This window comes from Trachypithecus francoisi, unplaced genomic scaffold (genome assembly GCF_009764315.1).
Source record: "Trachypithecus francoisi isolate TF-2019V2 unplaced genomic scaffold, Tfra_2.0 Lachesis_group16, whole genome shotgun sequence".
Classification (NCBI taxonomy): domain Eukaryota; kingdom Metazoa; phylum Chordata; class Mammalia; order Primates; family Cercopithecidae; genus Trachypithecus; species Trachypithecus francoisi.
In genome coordinates this window covers 86054329-86074171 of record NW_022681461.1, presented here as the reverse complement: position 1 = coordinate 86074171, position 19843 = coordinate 86054329, and the positions used below count along the sequence as shown (strand labels likewise).

The following is a 19843-nucleotide window of genomic DNA, read 5'->3' as shown; positions in this document are numbered from 1 at the left end:
TATGTGGTTAGATTTGTCAATCTTCTCTATGGTTTCTGAAATTTTTCTTTTTTTTGGAGACAACATCTCACTCTGTTGCCCAAGTTAGAGTGCAGTGGTGTGATCTCTGCTCACTACTGCCTCCACCTCCTGGGTTTAAGCAACTCTCCTGCCTTAGCCTTCTGAGTAGCTGGGACTACAGGTATGTGCTACCATGCCTGGCTAATTTTAGTAGAAACGGGGTTTCACCATGTTGGCTAGGCTGTCTCAAACTCCTACCCTCAAGTGATCACCCGCCTCGGCCTCCCAAAGTGCTGGGATTACAGGCATGAGCCACTGCACCCAGGCCTTTTGTATCTTTTTTTTAGAAAAGACTTCCAACATCATTTTGTTTTTAATCTTCCTGGTTTCTTCTGGTACTTTCATGGTTCCTTTTTAAAATATTTAGATATTTGCTCTATCCAGAATTTATTTTGGTATAAAATGTGGTATAAGAATCTCTCTTTTTCCCCAGATGGACAACCTGGTTGTCCCATCACTATTTATTTAGTAATTCATCTTTTCTGCAGAAATGTAAAGGGCCATTCTTATCATATACCAAATTTCTCCATTTGGAGCTCTGTTTTTTTACTTCATAAGCATTAACTATCAGTAATCATGGGCTCAAATTTACAAATCTCACAATTAATATTTTCACTACCTTTTTAGATAGGGGCAGGGAATTATTTGGCACATGGGAAAGAAGGGAAGTGATCATGTGTTTCCAATAGGCCCCTATTTGTTTGCCAGGGAGTAAAACTCAGGAACTGCCATGGTTAGCAGCACAAAGCACCTGACCCACAGTAGTCAACCTTGTTTTGTGCCCCTTGGAGTGAAAAAGAACAGCCCTGTTATAGAGAAGGTGGCTTTGCCTGGGGAATAGTCCACATCTTAGAATGAAGTTTCCTTCTGCTGCATAATAATATTTTCAGTTTAATTGTGCCTTGAATTACATTCTAAAATTAAAAAAGAAATCTTCCTCCCACTTCAGATACACACCCCTTGATTATGCTTTGCTTGGTGAGCGCCATGAAGTGATCCAGTTCATGTTGGAGCACGGTGCCCTATCCATCGCAGCCATTCAAGACATCGCCGCCTTCAAAATCCAAGCTGTCTACAAAGGGTACAAGGTCAGAAAAGCCTTCCGAGACAGGAAAAATCTCCTCATGAAGCATGAACAGTTGAGAAAAGATGCTGCTGCCAAGTAAGTGTGAGCTATGTAGATTGCACTCTCGCCACCCAGAATCAGGGTGGAAACGGGGGTGTGGGGAGGTGCTGGGGTGTCCAGGAGAGGGAAGCAGATGAGAATCTGAATTACTGTTGGTCCCTGCAACCGGTCACCTTCCCTCTTCTCAGCACTCCGTCTTCTGGGACCGAGGCTGCAGTGAAGGACAAAGGCCTAACCTCTGCTGGGTGGTGATTCCTCTAGATTAGTCCCAATGTTTCAGTCCAGGGACAAAACACTCCCACTCATGGAAGGGAGCTGGGGATGGGATTGCTTACTAGAATCAGCTGTAAAGAAATAACTGCCCTTCTTGCCCTTCCTCTCTTTCTTTCCAAAAGAAACATGCCAATATCTAGCCTACTTTCACTAGATCAATCTGAGTCTGGTTTTAATTTGATTAAAGCAACCAACTTGTATAAATAGCTTACTGTCCTTCACCCATTTCCTAAAACATCTGTACTAAATAATTTACTCAAGAAATATTGATTGAATGCTTACTGTACAGACAAAATGCTTGGCTAGTGCCTAGGGAGAAAATGGCAACTAAAAAATCAAAATCCCCCCTGCCTCAAGGACTTCACATTTTTTTTTTGGACAGTGATGCAAAATGACTGTGCCTATTACACATTCTGATTATTTCACATAAATGATTGATTTTAAAGCTGGGTGCGGTGGCTCACACCCGTAATTGCAGCACTTTGGGAGGCCAAGGCAGGCAGATCACTTGAGGTCAGGAGTTCAAGACCAGACTGGCCAAAATGGTGAAACTCCGTGTCTACTAAAAATACAAAAATTAGCTGGACGTGGTGGTTAGCGCCTGTAATCCCAGCTACTTGGGAGGCTGAGGCGGGAGAATTGTCTGAACCTGGAAGGCGAAGGTTGCAGTGAGCCCAGTGCAGCACCACTGCACTCCAGCCTGGGCAATAGAGTGAGATTACATCTAAAAAAAAAAAAGATTTATATTATACTTTGATTTGCCTTTTCTTTGATAGGTATGTTGGGTAGAAGTATTTTAAATAGCAGCAGTGTATCACATTAGCAAATACAGACACCATAAACTCTGATGATAAAGATGTGGGCAAGCAGATTCTTTTTTTTGAGACAGTCTCTCACTGTCACTCAGGCTGGAGTACAGTGGCGTGATCTCCACTCACTGCAGCCTCCACCTCCCAGGTTCAAGTGATTCTTATAACTCAGCCTCCCAAGTAGCTGAGATTACAGGCGTGCACTGCCACACCCAGCTAATTTTTGTACTTTTAGTAGAGATGAGGTTCTGCCATGTTGGCCAGGCTGGTATTGAGCTCCTGACCTCAAGTGATCTGCCCATCTTGATCTCCCAAAGTGCTGGGACTATAGGCATGAGCAACTGTGCCCAGTCTGGGCAGATTCTTAAAAGATAACTTCCTGGCTGTATCTTGAATATTTCTAAATTTAAATCTTCAGTCCTTCTAACTCTGAAATCCTTCTACATTTTACCCTCAAGGGGGAAGCATAAGTGTACTAAATAATCATTAAAAGTAATAATAAGAGGCAAGATAAGTCATTTTAATGAGAAGTTAAATACCACTATGTACTGGAATGTTAATCATCATGTCAGCCTTCAGTAAATAAGATTTATAGAAACACACCATTTTCTGTGACTCTGAAGCTACTGAAGTAGATGGTATCCCAGGAAATACTATGTTGCTTTCTTCTCTTAATGATGCCCTCTTCCTTTCACTTTTGCCAAAGAATCCAGTATCAACCTGAAAGCCTCTATATACCTCTCTTTCCAGCCTTCTTATAAAAGTTCTCTGCTTGTGAGTGGCAACCATAAGTAGATAATACACATGACCAATTGTCCTAAGTTGCAAGTAAATGTTCTCTGTAAAGGGATGGAATATTGTGTTTCATTCTACTGAGATTTCCATAAGCTCCAGTTTAATGTGTGAGAATCTGTTTTCAAAATTTGCAGTCATATCTGCTTGAATGTAAGATGGAACTCAACAAAGGCAACACAACTGACTTTGTATGTCCCCTAAAGGGAGGCTATAGATCTCCAAGAGATATACTTAAATGGTGGAGAAACTGATTTCATTTGTTCTGTTTCTCAAAAGTTATTTCTTAAAATCTGAGTCAGTGTTTAATTTTGCTTTTAATTCTTGCTTGAAGAAACAAACATCAGGATGCTAAACTCAGTCCTTGCTGCTGCTGCCTCATTGACCAAGCTGGCCCAGGCACAGCATGTCACCTTGGTGTACCTTTCCCAGTTTATTATGTTAGGATGGCAGAAATCATCTTCCTTAAAATGAGAATGTGAAAGGCACTTACTAAACTTAAGTAAAGTAATTTCTAATTTACTGAAAGAGAAACTGGGACAGAAAAAAGTTATAGTGATATTTACTAAGGCAGGTAATGTTAGAAAATGCTATTTAACGTATATCTATAATCGATTTAAAAGCACTTTATAATTCACACTGCACTGCCTATGTTGTTGCCAAAATGAACATTACTATAATTTACCTGCCAAAGCACACAGTTGAGTGTACACTAAAATAAAACCATATTTCTGTTGATCACCCTTCTTCCCTGAAGCTTGCTTTTTGCCAGGTTCTTATTTCACTCGAATCTCAGATCTCCTGTAACTCTCTGACTCTCCCTTCTCACATCTTTTAAATTATTCCATCTCCACACTGCAGTCAGCCTTGAAGGCGAAATTCTTAGACTTCTACTCATGCTATACTTTTTTCCATTGAAAATGTATCCACTCTTAAATTTTAAATTAATTCATGTCTATAGATAGCCCCCTAATCTGTCTCACACCCTGACCTCCTGGAACTCTAATATCATATCTTCAGTTGCCTAGTGGGCATTTCTGCTATGCTTTTGTCACTTGCCAACACTTTAGATCATTGGACGTTTCCATTTGCATGTCCTGTTTTCACTATAACTTCAGACTCTGCAACACACAGACATGCAGATGGAAACAGCTCATCACCACAGTCTGTCTCTCTTCTGGCCTTTTTAGGTGCTTGCTAGTGCTGCTACCATTGATTGTGTGCATTCCCCCTTTGATAGCCTTTGCTTTCATTCTTCTGTGCCACCACTACTCTATACAAGCCCTCATTCTTTTTTTTTTTTTGAGATGGAGTCTCACTCTGTTACCCAGGCTGGAGTGTAGTGGCTTGATCTCGGCTCACTGCAACCTCCACCTTCTGGATTCAAGCCATTCTCCTGCCTCCGCCTCTCAAGTAGCTGCAATTACAGGTGTGCACCACCACGACCAGCTAATTTTTGTATTTTTAGTAGAGATGGGGTTTCACCATGTTGGCTAGGCTGGTCTCAAACTCCTGACCTCAGTCCACCCACCTCGGCCTCCCAAAGCACTGGGATTACAGGCATGAGCCACCGCGCCCAGCCCCCTCATTCTAAAATACCAGCCGTGGTGCTCTGTAGGATCCTTCAACATTTCTTTCACTCCTACTTACATTTCTAAGTCTCATTTCTCTCCACTACCACCACCTCCCACCTGATATCTCAGCCAACCTGAACTTTCTTCACTTCACTTACCATGCTGTCTGGGAGACCTGAGCTCCTTCCTAGCTAGTATATGTGATTATGTTTCTAAGAGTTACATCATCATGTCCAGTTTTGGTCACCCAGTTCAAACTCTTGTGATGCTTAAGTCCCTTCTACGAGAGGTGGTTCTGTGTCCCCCAAAAAGTCAAGTGCAAGAAGTCCTATATCTCTCAAGATAACATATTCCATTAGTGAAGGGCTCTGTCTAGCAAAAGTTCTTTTCTACCCTTTGGACTTGAATCTACCCCTGGAAGCCAAAGAGAAAAATCTAAATCCCCTTTTCAGAAACCAACTTTCAGATTTTTAAAAAACTGCTCATAACATTTCCATTGCTACTGCTCGTCTCCTTTTCACTTAGTAATTAGTCAGTGCTCCCGTGAACATCACCAGATTGTTAATGGTTGGCCCGTGTGTCTGACTCATCTGCTCACAAAGTCATCTGGCCCATGGGGAATTACTTCCATTGTTCTCTTTCATGCCATTCTACTTCTCTGAGCCTCAGATTTTCATCAGTAAAATGGAAAGAAGGTTTCTTAATTCAAGATGGGCTTCAGGGATCCATGAATACCTGAAACTGTGCACAGCATTTTGTGTCAGAAGCACACATGAGTTTTGCGGGAGAGCATCTATAGACTTTATCACATTCTCCAAATGGGGTCCATGAGTCACACACAAAAAGACAAAAACCACTGGACTAAATGATCTCTCACGTCCCTCCCAGCTCTAACATTCTGTAAGTCAAAGGTCCTAAGACACACGACATTTTCTTATTCCCTCAAGAGGGAGTTAAAGATCAGCTATTTCTATGCCTGTTATTCAGTGACAATGAAGAGATAAAAATCTGACAAACTCCTAGACACCATGCAACACCAACTGAAAAGGTGAGAGCTAAATCTTTTTTGTCTCATAAGGTAATATTTTCCTCTCACTGGAAATGATCCAACAGAAGTGGAATTATCATCTCTCCATGATAGTATATAAGGAATTTTTTAAATTTTGTAAAGATGCCTATAATCACAGCACTTTGAGAGGCCAAGGCAAGAGGATCGCTTGAGCCCAGGAGTTTGAGACAAGCCCAGGAGTTCAAGATATAGTGAGACCCCGTCTCTACAAAAAAATTTAAAAACTAGCCAATGTGGTGGCTTATACCTGTAGTCCCAGCTACTAGGGAGGTGGGAAGATCACTTGAGCTAGGGAGGTTAAGGCTGCAATAAGCTACATTACACTATTGCATTCCAGCCTGGAAGACAGACAGAGACCCTGACTCAAAAAAAAAAAAAAAAAATTATGTGAGGAGCTGGTCTCTGAGATCTCTTCTGAGTCTCTGCTCATGCATGCTTCTCCCTCTGCCTGAAGTAACCTCTCAGTTTACTCCTCTCTCATTCTTCATATGTAGCATTTTTCTCCCCCTGTTTAATTAGTGAGTGCCTCCCACATCCTCCCATAGCTCTGTGTAGTTACCTCTCCTTTAGCACTCATCACATCTAGAACTCACTATTGGCAGGAATGTATGGGTCTGATTCCCCAACTCGATTGTCAGTTTCTTGAGAACGGGGACTGTGTGTTATGTACCTCCACATCTCTAGTACCTTAGAATGTTTGGTATATAGTAAGCATTCAATAAATAAATGTTCAGTAAATTCCCCTACAAAGGGTCTAAAACCTTACATAAGCCATTGATCACTGTAGACCTTAGTTTCCCCATCTGTCAAATGGAAGGGTTGGACCAAATCCTCTCTTAGGTCTCTTTCAGTTCTTATACTGTGACTCTCTATAAGTGTACAACTTTAACTTGTTTGTCTTGCTCAAGGCAGCAAACACATTATATACCACTTATCCTCACAACGCTCTTTGACACTTATATATTCATTTGGTTTTCCAACTCCCTGAATATTGGTCATGAGAAAATCATCATTTGACAGATTATAACAGTCCGTGTTCTGATTTTAAAAAGAAAGACCAGAGCAAAGGGGCTGACCGCTGTCTGTACTTGAACACGAAACCATGATTCTGTAAACTTTTTAGACTCACACTGTTTACAAGTCTTATCCCTGCCAGATTTAGAGAATATTGGGAAGGGCTGGGTACGGTGGCTCACGCCTGTAATCCCAGCACTTTGGGAGGCCGAGGCGGGCGGATCAAGAGGTCAGAATATCGAGACCATCCTGGCTAACACAATGAAACCCTGTCTCTACTAAAAATACAAAAAATTAGCCAGGTATGGTGGCAGGCACCTGTAGTCCCAGCTACTCGGGAGGCTGAGGTAGGAGAATGGCGTGAACCTGGGAGGCGTAGCTTGCAGTGAGCCGAGATCGCGCCACTGCACTCCAGCCTGGGCAACAGAGCGAGACTCCGTCTCAAAAAAAAAAAAAAAAAAGAGAATATTGGGAAGAACAACTACAGGTAAATACCCTGTTTCTTGTTTAGAAGATATAAGGAAGCTTAGCCAAATAGTTGATGTTAATTTGTCTCTAGGAACCAAAAACATACCCATAAGAAATGGAAGCTCAATTGAATAATGTGGATTTTAGATATTACAAATATAGATAAATATTAAAAAGTAGACATGACAGCTGTCCTCAGTCTCATTTTATAAATGCAGAGATGGGCACAAAAAGGTTAGCCTGCCTGAAGTCACACAGCTAGTAAGGAAGAGAGATGGCACATGGATCTAAGTCTCAAGGCCAAGCTACCTACCATTACTTGGTTCAGGGGAATCCTCCTACCAGCCAAGCCCATGCTGGAGGCTAGCAACCATCTGATTGAATAACCATCTGGCTCATTCAGTCATGCCACTGTTGATCCCATTCCTTGTTAAGAGAGTGGTGCCAAGCCACCATTATCAATTCTATAATGTAATTCAATAACACTCTTCCTATTAGCCTCAAAACTAACAGAACAGAGCACACCAATATTCTCCTAAATCCTTGAGAAAGTTACAAATATCGATTGGTCCCTAGCCTACACCAGGACAAGTAATTAGAATGGCAGCATTTAGGCAAAGCTGGGTTAAATCAGTACAACTGGACACACTAACTAGACTTTTCTGTAGAAGCATTTTAATCACATCTCTCAGACCTCACTAGGTCTTGTATTCATGGCAATGGAAACCTGAATATTCATGGGATGGGAAAGAGCCTGCCTGTTTCTGCAGTGTCTGATAGAATTAATTTCTTCGTGTCAAAAGTGGGCAAACAGAACTCTCTTGTGGGTCGCAGTATTTAGAAGGCACATAGTGGGGTAGAAAAAATATCAACTTCCATAACTCCAACTATGCAGGGCCAGAGTCAAGAGTTTGCCATATTGCGCAAACAGATACATCCACTCCTGAGATGCTGAAGCCATCGTACATTCAAGTCATTTAAGTTACTGCCCTTGATCAGCTTTTGTTAAAATGTGTTAAATTTTCTGATCACTCAGCTTCTTTTTAGCCCTTTTCTTGCCAGATTTTCATCCAGGCTAGTAATTTGTAAAAATTTCTATCTGTGGGTCTTAGATTTGGTTTTAGGGGGCTTTGGGGAGTATCTCTGCCCCACAATGGCCCTCGTGCAATGTGAAGCAGTGTTGTGTCCTGTAAATCTTTTATGCCTGGGTAGACAGCCCCAGTCCCATCAGCTGAGAGTCTGGAAACCCCTCTTCGCCCTATGGACCTGAAACAGATGTCGTCAAAGATTTAATCCCCAGTTGACTTTCTCACTTTTTTATCCTGAAGAGCTACAAAAATTGCTCTAAAAGAGACAGTACAAACCAGACTAAATTCGCAGCCCGTTAGAAGCTATCGTCTACCCAATTTCTCTTCACATAATAGGGAAAAGAGAGAGAGAAAGGTGGGACTATTTTATCCACTAATATTCTGCCATGTTAATAATTTTCCTGCAGAAATGTTGCTTGCTGTGTCATAGAACTTTAAAAAATTTTTCATATCAACTAGAATAATATTGGTTCTTTTTCTGATTTTTTTCTAAGCTTTACAAGTAAAATAGATCTTTATAACATAGTGTACCTTCATGATTAAATTTTGTTTTTGTTTTGTTTTGTTTTGTTTTTTTGAGACAGAGTCTCGCTCTGTCACCCAGCCTGGAGTGCAGTGGCACAATCTCGGCTCACTGCAAGCTCCACCTCCCAGGTTCACGCCATTCTCCTGCTTCAGCCTCCTGAGTAGCTGGGACTACAGGTGCCCGCCACCATGCCCGGTTAATTTTTTGTATTTTTATTTATTTATTTATTTATTATTATTATTATTTTTTTTTTTTTTTTAAGGCAGAGTCTCGCTCTGTCGCCCGGACTGGAGTGCAGTGGCCAGATCTCAGCTCACTGCAAGCTCCACCTCCTGGGTTTACGCCATTCTTCTGCCTCAGCCTCCCTAGTAGCTGGGACTACAGGCACCCGCCACCTCGCCCGGCTAGTTTTTGTATTTTTAGTAGAGACGGGGTTTCACCGTGTTAGCCAGGATGGTCTCGATCTCCTGACCTCGTGATCCGCCCGTCTCGGCCTCCCAAAGTGCTGGGATTACAGGCTTGAGCCACCGTGCCCGGCCAATTTTTTGTATTTTTAGTAGAGACGGGGTTTCACCGTGTTAGCCAAGATGGTCTCACTCTCCTGACCTCATGATCCACCCACCTCAGCCTCCCAAAGTGCTAGGATTACAGGCGTGAGCCACCGTGCCCAGCCCTGATTAAAGATCTTTGATATTACTTTATAACTTAAGAAAAAAATATTTAAATTTCAGGACAATTATTGAATCTAAGAGCTAAGGACTAAACACTACATTGAATGCTAGTTATGGCTGAGTGCAGTGGCTCACACCTGTAATCCCAGCCCTTTGAGAGGCTGAGGTGGGAGGATCACTTGAGGCCAGGAGTTGAAGACAAGCCTGGGCAACATAGGGAGACCTTGTCTCTACAAAATATTTTCTTTTAAATTAGCCTAAAAGTTCAAGGTTACAGTGGGCTATGATTGTACCACTGCATTCCAGCCTAGGTGACAGAGTAAGACCCTGTCTCTAAAAATAAAAATAAAAAAGAAAGCTCATTTTTAAATACTGCTAATGATTAGTTTGAAGTGGCATCCCCAGCTTCTTCATATGACCCAATTAATTTTTTAAATAATGGAAGAAGTTAGGTGAAATTTTTAAAAACAACTCTGTCATGGGGATGAATTTTACCAGGAGATAAAGCAGCTGAGTTCTATCTTGGCTCTGTCTGTAGTTTACCATGTAGCCTTGGGTAAGTCACTTACCTCTCTGCCTGTTTTCTTATCTACCAAATGAGGGTGTCACCCTCAATATACTGTGGTTTCTTCAAACTCTTACACTATGAGCACTGGTTCTGGACCTTTTCCCCAGGGAGACACATATGTGGGGTCACGTTCAACTCTCAGAAGCTGAATTGTTTCTGGTGTTGTTGTTACTGCTGCTGCTTTAGTTTTAAGGCAGCAATATAGATAAAATAGGATATAGGTTATGCATAATTTCCAGTTTTAATCCCACTCCGTTTTTTCCCAATTGTTGTGGGAAGTCAGGGACCCCAAATGGAGGGACCTGCTAAAGCCGTGACAGAAGAACATAAATTGTGGAGATTTCATGGACATTTATCACTTCCCCAATTGATACTCATATAATTTCCTATGCCTGCCTTTACTTTAATCTTTTAATCCCGTCATCTTTGTAAGCTGAGGATATATTTCACCTCCTGGATGCTGTGATGATTGCGTTAACTGCACAAATTGTTCTTAAAGCATGTGTGTTTGAACAATATGAAATCTGGGGCCGGGCGCGGTGGCTCAAGCCTGTAATCCCAGCACTTTGGGAGGCCGAGACGGGTGGATCACGAGGTCAGGAGATCGAGACCATCCTGGCTAACACGGTGAAACCCCGCCTCTACTAAAAAAAAAATACAAAAATCTAGCCGGGCGAGGTGGCAGATGCCTGTAGTCCCAGCTACTCGGGAGGCTGAGGCAGGAGAATGGTGTAAACCCAGGAGGTGGAGCTTGCAGTGAGCTGAGATCCGGCCACTGCACTCCAGCCCGGGCGACAGAGCGAGACTCCGTCTCAGAAAAAAAAAAGAAATCTGGGCACCTTAAGAACAGGATAGCAGTGATTTTCAGGGAACAAGGGAGATAACCTTAAAGTCTGGCTGCCTGGGAGCCAGGCGGAACAGAGCCATATTTCTCTGATTACTGAAAACGGGTAAGAGAAATATCTCTGAATTCTTTCCCCAACAAGGAATATTAATAATTAACAGCCCTGGGAAAAGAATGCATTCCTGGGGAGGCCGCTAAAATGGCTGCTCTGGGGGTGTCTGCCTTATGCAGTTGCAGATCAGGGATGAAACACGCCCTGGCCTCCTGCAGCGCCCCCAGACTTGCGAGGATTAGGAAATTCCAGCCTGGCAAATTCTAGTCAGACTGGTTCAAGGCTCTTGAATCCTGTTAAGATGTTTATCAATGACAATGGGTGCACAGCGGGACATGGAAGTTCATTAGTGATTCTAGTTTGGCCCTGACCTTCTGCCTTGTGATCTTTTGTTGCCCTTGAAGCATGTGATCTCTGTGACCCACACCCTATGCGTACACTACCTCCCCTTTGAAAATTGCTAATAAAAACTTGCTGGTTTTGTGGCTCAGGGGGCATCACAGAACCTGCCGACATGTGATGTCTCTCCCGGACACCCAGCTTTAAAATTCCTCTCTTTTGTACTCTTTTCCTTTATTTCTCAGACCGGCTGACACTTAGGGAAAATAGAAAAGAACCTACATTGAATTATTGGGGGTGGGTTCCCCCAATATCCAGTGATCACTGCTATTACATCAAGAACCACTGCTCTGAAGAACTTCACAGTTGTGAGCCATGTGCCACCTGGAAGATTTTTTTAATGTAAAATGCATCAATTAAAAAAATTAATTATATTTATAAGACCAGGGGCTAATTATTCATTCAGATGATTGCATTCTGTCTCCTAATTCTGCTTACTTAGTTCTACCAAAATGAAAAATCACCCCCCTGTATCCCCCCTCCAAAGCAATCTCCAGAAGTCAAAGCCCTCTTGCTTTCTGGATGTCCTGGCCACTTTAAAAGGCTGGATCCTCTGTTCCTCATGTGACTGCCTTTGTTTAAAGGCCCAGAAAGGTCTGCAGTGATAAGGTTTGCCCCGGGACTGGCTACAGAGAGGCTTCTTGGAATTGAATAAGGAGCTGTTTGGTTTCCTAAAAAGAAAGAGGAGACTGCTCAAATAACAAAGTCTAATTTATCACCTCAGAGTCCCCCTTAATGGCAGTGAGATCCATATAGGTGCCAACCCAGACAGACACCCACATGTGTCTGTCTAATGAGCCAATATCATTCCCTTAAAACAGCCCTGCTCATCGGTGCTGATAAAAAGCACAGCCCTTCCTCTGCCTTCCTGGAGCAAGGCTATTAAATCTATTAGCAGTACTTCAGCCACCCAGATGCTTCCACCTTGTTCTGAAAAGCAGCCTTGTCCCAGAGAGATCACACTGAAATGGCGCTTGCTCGCATCCATATGAATCTCAAGTTCTGAGATGACAGGCTGTCCAGCTGGCCTGTAGACCGCAGTCATTAGCAGGTGGCAAAGATGTCACAAAACCAGAGTCGAATAAAAACACCAGAGCTGTACAGGAGTTAGCACGACCCATCTGGCCATGTTCTTGATAGTAAGACTCAGTAGAAAACTGTTAGATAAGCAAGCTTGGATCCCAGATCAGGGGCTACTCCATACAGGAGGAAAGAGCTTCAGAAGGGAAATTTAACAACTTGACAAGGTTTTAAATCAAAGTGTAACCCAGGTATCTGTCAGCTGGGGCTTTCCTGTCCCTTGAGATCTAAATAAGCTTTGCTTCAAATGCCGTAGTCCATGGCAGTCTGGATTCTATGACTGCTTGGCAGCCTAGGGTCTCCACCTTGTCTCATGCTTCTGTCTGATCCTTAGCCCTGCACCTTGTCAGGCTGCCTATAAAGAAGGCATGCTCATGTGTGAGCAAGGTGGACCTTACAAAAAGTTGGTGTCAATGTGGAGAATCACATTTCATATTGTACGTTTCATTCCACCTAGTGGTATAGTGAGCAGTCCATGTTAGACTTTCCTGTGCTCTTAAGCCTGGCTACTCAAGGTGTGGCCAGAGGGCCAGCAACACCTGGATCACCTGGGTGCTTGTTAGAAATGCAGAATCTTGAGTTCTCCCCAGCCTTTCTAAGTCAGAATCCATAATTACCAAGACACCAGGTGATTCAGCCCAATAAAGTGTGAGGAGCACAGAACTAAAGTCCTTTTCAGCTGGGTGTGGTGGCGCACGCCTATAATCCCAACCCTTTGGGAGGCCAAAGCTGGGGGGATGGCTTGAGGCCAGGAGTTCAAAACCAGCCTGGACAACAAAGTGAGACCGCCCTCCCCCCGCAACCCCGCCCACTGATCTCTACAAAAAATTTAAAAATTATCCAGGTGTGGTGGCGCATGCTACTCAGGAGGCTGAGGTGGGAGGATCGCTTAAGCCCGGGAGTTCAAGGCTGCGGGGAGCTAAGAAGGCACCACTGCACATTGCACTCTAGCCTAGGTAAAAGATCCTGTCTTTAAAAAGATAAATAAATACAAAATATAACATTTCTTCCATCATAAATTAGGTCTTTGTTTTCCTGGCTGTCCCCTTCTGGGTAGAAGATTCCTTAGGGGAGGACCTGAAATCTGTGGTCGTCATTTCTGTATCTTCAGTGCCCAGCAGAGACAGAGACTCAGAAATTGTGTTTTTCCTCCTATCTTTGCCTTGGGAATCCCTACAAATTAACAGCAGTGGTCAAACAAATCCTGCCCCTAACTCAGCCCCTTTGTCCTTAGTTAGGGGCCTGGGCTACCTTTCTGAGCCACATCAGACCCACCTGCCTCACCCTGCTACCCATCTTTAGATGGGCCCCTCCTCCCCAGCCCTTGTCTGTTCTCTTGCTACCCAAGGGTTCCAGCTTTGCCACCAGCTACTTATGTGTGACTTTTTGAAAATCACCCTACCTTCTGGGTCTCATCTGTAAAATGAGTGGATTTGACTCATTAGCTAGAGCTCTTAACGGCAGCATTTGCAACTCACAGGTGTGTTTTAATCACTGGCAAGGTACTTTGCAAGTGACTTTTTATATGATCATTAAGGTCTGCCAATGGGCTTTTTTAAATGAATAGAGCAGATTCAAGGTTATCCCTTTGACTGTCATTCTCAGTTGCATTCTGGTGTGCCTTCTGAAACAGGAGAAAAACGGGTGGTGGTACAGGTAGCTCCAGGGATCACACACAAGCTTGGGGCATACACACCGTTGGGAATGTGTTATGGTTCACATTCAGAAAAGTTGCCTAGTTATCTCTCATGTGTTTCAACAGCACAAAAACTGATCTATAAACTTTTCAGCTCTATCATCTGGGCTATAAGGCCTGGTGTAAAAGAGATAGTTTTTATTTTATCTGGAGAAAAGACTGCTCTTGGAAAATGTAAATTTCCAAATATCTCCTGTGATGTAGTAGCACCTCTTAAAATTTAAATCTCACACAGAGACACTTGAGCAGGTGATAGTCTTTACATTTTTTCCTCTTCCTCTTTGACTTTGCTTCCAGAAAGCGAGAGGAAGAAAACAAACGAAAGGAGGCAGAACAGCAAAAAGGAAGGAGAAGCCCAGATTCCTGCAGACCCCAGGCCCTTCCCTGTCTGCCCAGCACCCAGGATGCACCCAGCAGGCAGAGCCGGGCCCCCAGCAAGCAGCCTCCTGCTGGCAACGTGGCCCAAGGCCCTGAGCCAAGAGACAGCAGAGGATCTCCAGGAGGGTCTCTAGGCAGAGCCCTCCAGAAGGAGCAGTCTGCTTCCTCAGATTCGCAGGGAACAAACTCCAGAAGGCCAAATGGTAGGTGTATTGCCTTTGTCATCTCCTGCTGGCCCACGGACTGTGGGCTTTTTTCTTTGGTGTATTTAGACCAATTACACTTAAGATAATTGTTATATTAGCACTTAGGACCACCACTTTATGATTTGTGTTCTACTTGTTTCCTCTGGTTCTCAGTTCTCTTTTTTTCCCTTCCTGTAGGTTACTTCAGCATTTTTAAGGATTCCATCTTGATTGATTTATGGTTGTTTTCTTTTCTTTTTTAGAGTGAAGCATGAAAACCTCACTTCCATTTATCTTGTCCACTTTTAAGTATCATTGCTTAGGTATCAGATGGTGTCAAAAATTTTGTTTCAATCATGAGATACAATTTATAAAACTCACAAAGGAAATAACATTTTATGCACCTGTATTTCTGCTCTCCTGTTGTTTCTTCTTCCTTCCTAATGCTCTAAGATTCTTGTATCCTTTCCTTTCTGTATGAAGAGCTTTCTTTGGCCAATCTTTAAGGGTATGTCTGCTAGCAACAAATTCTTTCAGTTTTGCTTTGTCTGAGAATGTTTTTATTTGATTCCTGAAGAATCATTAAGACAGATGTAGAATTCATGGTTGGCAGTTCTTTTCTTTTAGCACTTGAAAAACATTGTGCCATTTCCTTTTGACTTCCATGGTTTCAGATGAGAAATCCACTGTCCTTCAAATTGGTGTTTCTCAGCAACAGTCCTAGGTAATATGTCATTTCTCTCTGGCTGCTTTCAAGATTTTAAAATTTATCATTAGCTTTCAGAAGTTTAATATGATGTGTCTTGGCATGGGTTTTTGCAGTTTATCCTATTTAGAGTTTACCTGTGTGTCAGGGGTCCCATGATCCCCATCCCCAAGACTACCACCAGGTTTGGTGATGTTGGAGGATTTACTAGGGGGACTCAGCATATAGTTGTACTCCCAGTTAGGATTTATTATAGCAAAGGGACACAAAGCAAAATGAGCAAAGAGAAAAGGTGTATGGAGCAATGTCCAGAGGAAATTAGGCACGAGCTTCCAGTGGCTCTCTCCCAGTGGAGTCACACGCAACACGTTTAATTCCTTCTGCAATAAATTGTAACAACCAGTCAGACAAACTTTTGTTGACAAAGAAAGCTCACATGAACCTAGGACTCCAGGATTTTTATCTGGAGTCAGTCACGTAGATACCCTCTGCCTAGCATATGCCAAAATTCCAGACTCCCAGAAGGAAAAGTGTGCAGCACGAACCCTATTGTTTGCATGAAGCAATTTAAACACATTGAGCCACTCTTAGAAGTTAGAAAATGGTAGGAGCTTTCCCAAAATCTAAGTGCAAATGCCAACACAGTGAAAAAGGCAAATTATGTCTTCGTATTATTATGAAAATAGCCCTGACCTTATGGACTTTCTCAGAAGGGGGCTCTGGAACTTCATGATTACTGAATTCAGGGCTTGGACAGTTCAACCTGTTTCTTTGAACCTTAACTTCCTTAGCTATGAAGTGAGGGTATATTTTCTACACCGCAAGGTGTATGGATAGAAATAATTCATGTTGAGTACTTGTTACAGCCCATAACTCATCATAGGTTTTCAGTAACTATTATTATTGAGCCACACATTAATCTAGCCAAGAACAACTACAGAAAAGTATACATAAAATGATTACAGGCTGGGTGCAGTGACTCACACCTGTAATCCCAACACTTTGGGAAGCCGGGGCAGGCAGAGTACTTGAGGCCAGAAGTTCAAGACCAGACTGGCCAACTTGGCGAAACTCCATCTCTACTAAAAATATAAAAATTAGCCAGGCATGGTGGTATATACAACTCAGGAGGCTGAAGCACAAGAATTGCTTGAACCTGAGAGGCATTAGTTGCATTGGGCTGAGATTGTGTCACTGCACTCCAGCCTGGGCAACCGTGAGACTCTGTCTCAAAATATATATATATATGTAAAATGACTATAAACATTTCTGGAACATAATTCCATAATCAACTTTACAGTGTAATCCTTAAGGATTGTATACTCATGATGCTTTGCTACATATTCATTCATTTATTCATCCAACCAGCTTTAATTAAGCTCCCATAATGTGACAGCCATGTTGAACTTCCTTGAGTTCTTTCTTAGCTTGGGGCCTTTGCAGATGCCACTCCCTCTACCCTATTTTTGAGATATCAGGGATAATGTTGCTTCTTCTGTTCAACCCTTATCTCCCCACTAAAGGAGGCTATAGTTTCCTGCTATATGCTCCCATACTTCTCCTATACTTCCTGCTTATAAAGATCATCACTTTTTACTGTTATTACTGGTTTACTTATCATTTTTCCCCCTAAACTGCAAGATCTGTGAGAGCAGGGTTGCTTCCATTGTCTACTACGGCTGTATAACAAACCACACAAAGACGAAGTGACTTTGAACAATAACGATTTAATTTTTATGATTCTATTTTGGTTGGAAAGTTTCTTTACAGGCTTCATCTGGTCTCACTCATGTGTCTACATTCAGGTGGAGAGTCAGTGGAATTCCATGTCTAAGATATACTGACTTGAATGTCTAGCAATTGATGCAAGCTATCAGATGGGATTCTTGACTCTGTTTTACATGGTTTTCATCCTCCAGTAGACTAGACTGGCTTCCTTACATCGTGGTCTCAGGACAGCATTCTCAGAAAGCAAAGATAAAAGCCACAAGACCTCTTGAGAAATAGACTCTAGAATTTGCACACATTATATTGATCAAAGCAAGTGACGAGACCATCCCAGACCAAATGATGTGGAGAAATAGATTCCACCTTTGTGCATATGAAAATGGGAGGAATTTTTGGCTATTAAACAACCTGTCATAGTTCCTATTTGGTCACAGATTATTCACATTCCTCTCGCATGCAAGATATTCTTACCCCTTGATACGGATTGGCTCTGTGTCCCCATCCAAATCTCATGTTGAATTGCAATTCCCAGTGTTCAGGGAGGGACTTGGTGGGAGGTGATTGGATCATGGGGGTGGATTTCCCCCATGCTGTTCTCATGATAGTGAGTTCTCACAAGATCTGATGGTTTAAATGTGTGTGGCACTTACCCCCTCGCTCACGCTCTCTCCTGCTACCATGTGAAGAAGGTGCTTGCTTCCCCTTTGCCTTCCACCATGATTGTAGGTTTCCTGAGGCCTGCCAGTCATGATTCCTGTTAAGCCTGTGGAACTGTGAGTCAATTAAACCTCTTTTCTTTATAAATTACCCAGTCTCAGGTAGTTCTTTATAGCAGTGTAGGAATGGACTAAGGCATCCCTATCTCAGTACCCCAAAATCTCAACCTGATTATCTCATCATACTTGAAGTCTAGGATTTTAAGACATGAATCAGATGTGGTTCAGGTTCACCAGCTGGGACTCTTTCTGATTCAGAGATCAATCAGCCAAAAAGATACATTATCAACACCACTCCCCCACACCCAACAAACAGTGGTGAGATAGGAACAGAATAACCACAGTAGACAAAAGGGGGTAGAATAGGAGGCACATAGCAGCCATTAATCCATAGCAATTCTGAAAGCCAGCTGGTCACATTTTACTAGGGCCCCTACTCTGAGGTAAATATTCCTTGATTAGGGTCTCGTTTTACTCCTGGTGGCTTCCTATTCCATTGTTCTCAATGGCTCTTGGCTCTGCTACCTGAATTCTTGACTCTGCTCTCTGAGAAGTCCTTCCTTTTCCGAAGAAATGCCCGTTTGCAGCTGTGTAGCTTTCTCAGCCTGTCTCCTGACTATAGGATACTGGGGCCCCAGAGGCTTCTTTTTGATTTGAACTATGTCACCAGTTCAAGCTTGTGGTACTCTCAATAATACGATTATCTAAAAAACTTCATGGGTTTCCTGTGAATCTGATTGGATTCGTTTAATATTTCAAAAGCCACATCCATAATTTTTCAAATAAGCTTTTCTCTCATTTGAGTGGCTCAGATTTCTGTGGGAAAATGCCCTTGAGATTCTTAGAAATTCTTTTGTCGAGCTGAGAAGGCCTATTATATACCACCTTAAATATTTTTGAGTCTTAATAAAGGATGTACAACCATACTTTTTTTTTTTGTCTTGTTTTGTTTTTGAGACAGGGTCTCACCCTGTCACCCAGGCTGGAGTGCAGTGATGCAATCACAGCTTACTGCAACTTCTGCCTCCCAGGCTCAAGTGATCCCTCCACTTCAGTCTCCCGGGTAGCTGGGACCATAGGTGTGCGCTACCATGCCTGGCTAATTTTTTGCATTTCTTTTTCGTAGAGACGAGATTTCATCATGTTGCCGAGGCTGGTCTCAAACTCCTAGGCTCAAGCAATCTACCTACCTTGGCCTCCCAAAGTGCTGGGATTTTATAAGTGTTAGTCACTGTGTCCGGCCTGATTTGATCTTTAGGCTGAGGCCTATGAGACTTTTGCTGGCTGGAAAGAATAAAAAATGTTAAAATAGTTTTATTTTCTAACCCAGCACATCCTGGGATCTTTACATTATCTCTAAATTTTGCTTGCAAATGGAGCAGTTTTTTCTTCATTTTATTTGCTTTCTCCCCATACCTTGTCATACATAGGTTAAAAAGCAGTTGACATTTTGTTCTACATTCCATCTGGAAACCTCCTGAACTGTATCTACAGCTTCATTAGGTATATTTTCTATCTTCTACATTACTGCAGGTTGACAGTTTTGCCAGTTAATTCTGTCACTGAATAACAAGGTTCACTTCTCTCTAGATTCCCACAGCAATTTCTTCTCTGCTCTTCGAGCCTTCACCAGCAGTCTCTTCATTGCCTTCCCAGCTTCTGCTCACCAACCAGTCCAAAGTCAATACCATGGATTTTATATTTTAAGACAGCACCTCTCTTTTATAGATATAAATATCTGTGTTGGTTATCTCCTGTAGCATAATAAACCACTCCCAAAATTAAGTGGCTTAAAACAACAGAAGTTTATTATTTCTCACAGTCCCGTCGGCTACTTGGGCAGTTCCTCTTCTCGATCACCTGGGCTCACTCATGAGGTATATCTTCTTATATCCCTTTCTTTGTTTTTTCTTTTTTGAGACAGAGTTTTGCTCTTGTTGCCCAGGCTAGAGTGCAGTGGCGCAATCTTGGCTCACCGCAACCTCCGCCTCCTGGGTTCAAGCGATTGTCCTGCCTCAGCC

The 19843-nt window shown here is 42.6% G+C and overlaps 1 protein-coding gene across 10 annotated transcripts in view; it reads left to right on the top strand.

Annotated features, from left to right (window-relative positions):
- INVS (inversin) overlaps positions 1-19843 on the top strand; it is a 236276-nt gene that overhangs the window by 203997 nt on the left and 12436 nt on the right. For all 10 annotated transcript variants that reach the window (XM_033237974.1, XM_033237972.1, XM_033237970.1 and 7 more), the window contains 2 exons: positions 1010-1222; positions 14407-14690. In XM_033237974.1, the coding sequence (XP_033093865.1) occupies positions 1010-1222; positions 14407-14690 (497 nt within the window). The remainder of the gene's footprint in view (positions 1-1009; positions 1223-14406; positions 14691-19843) is intronic.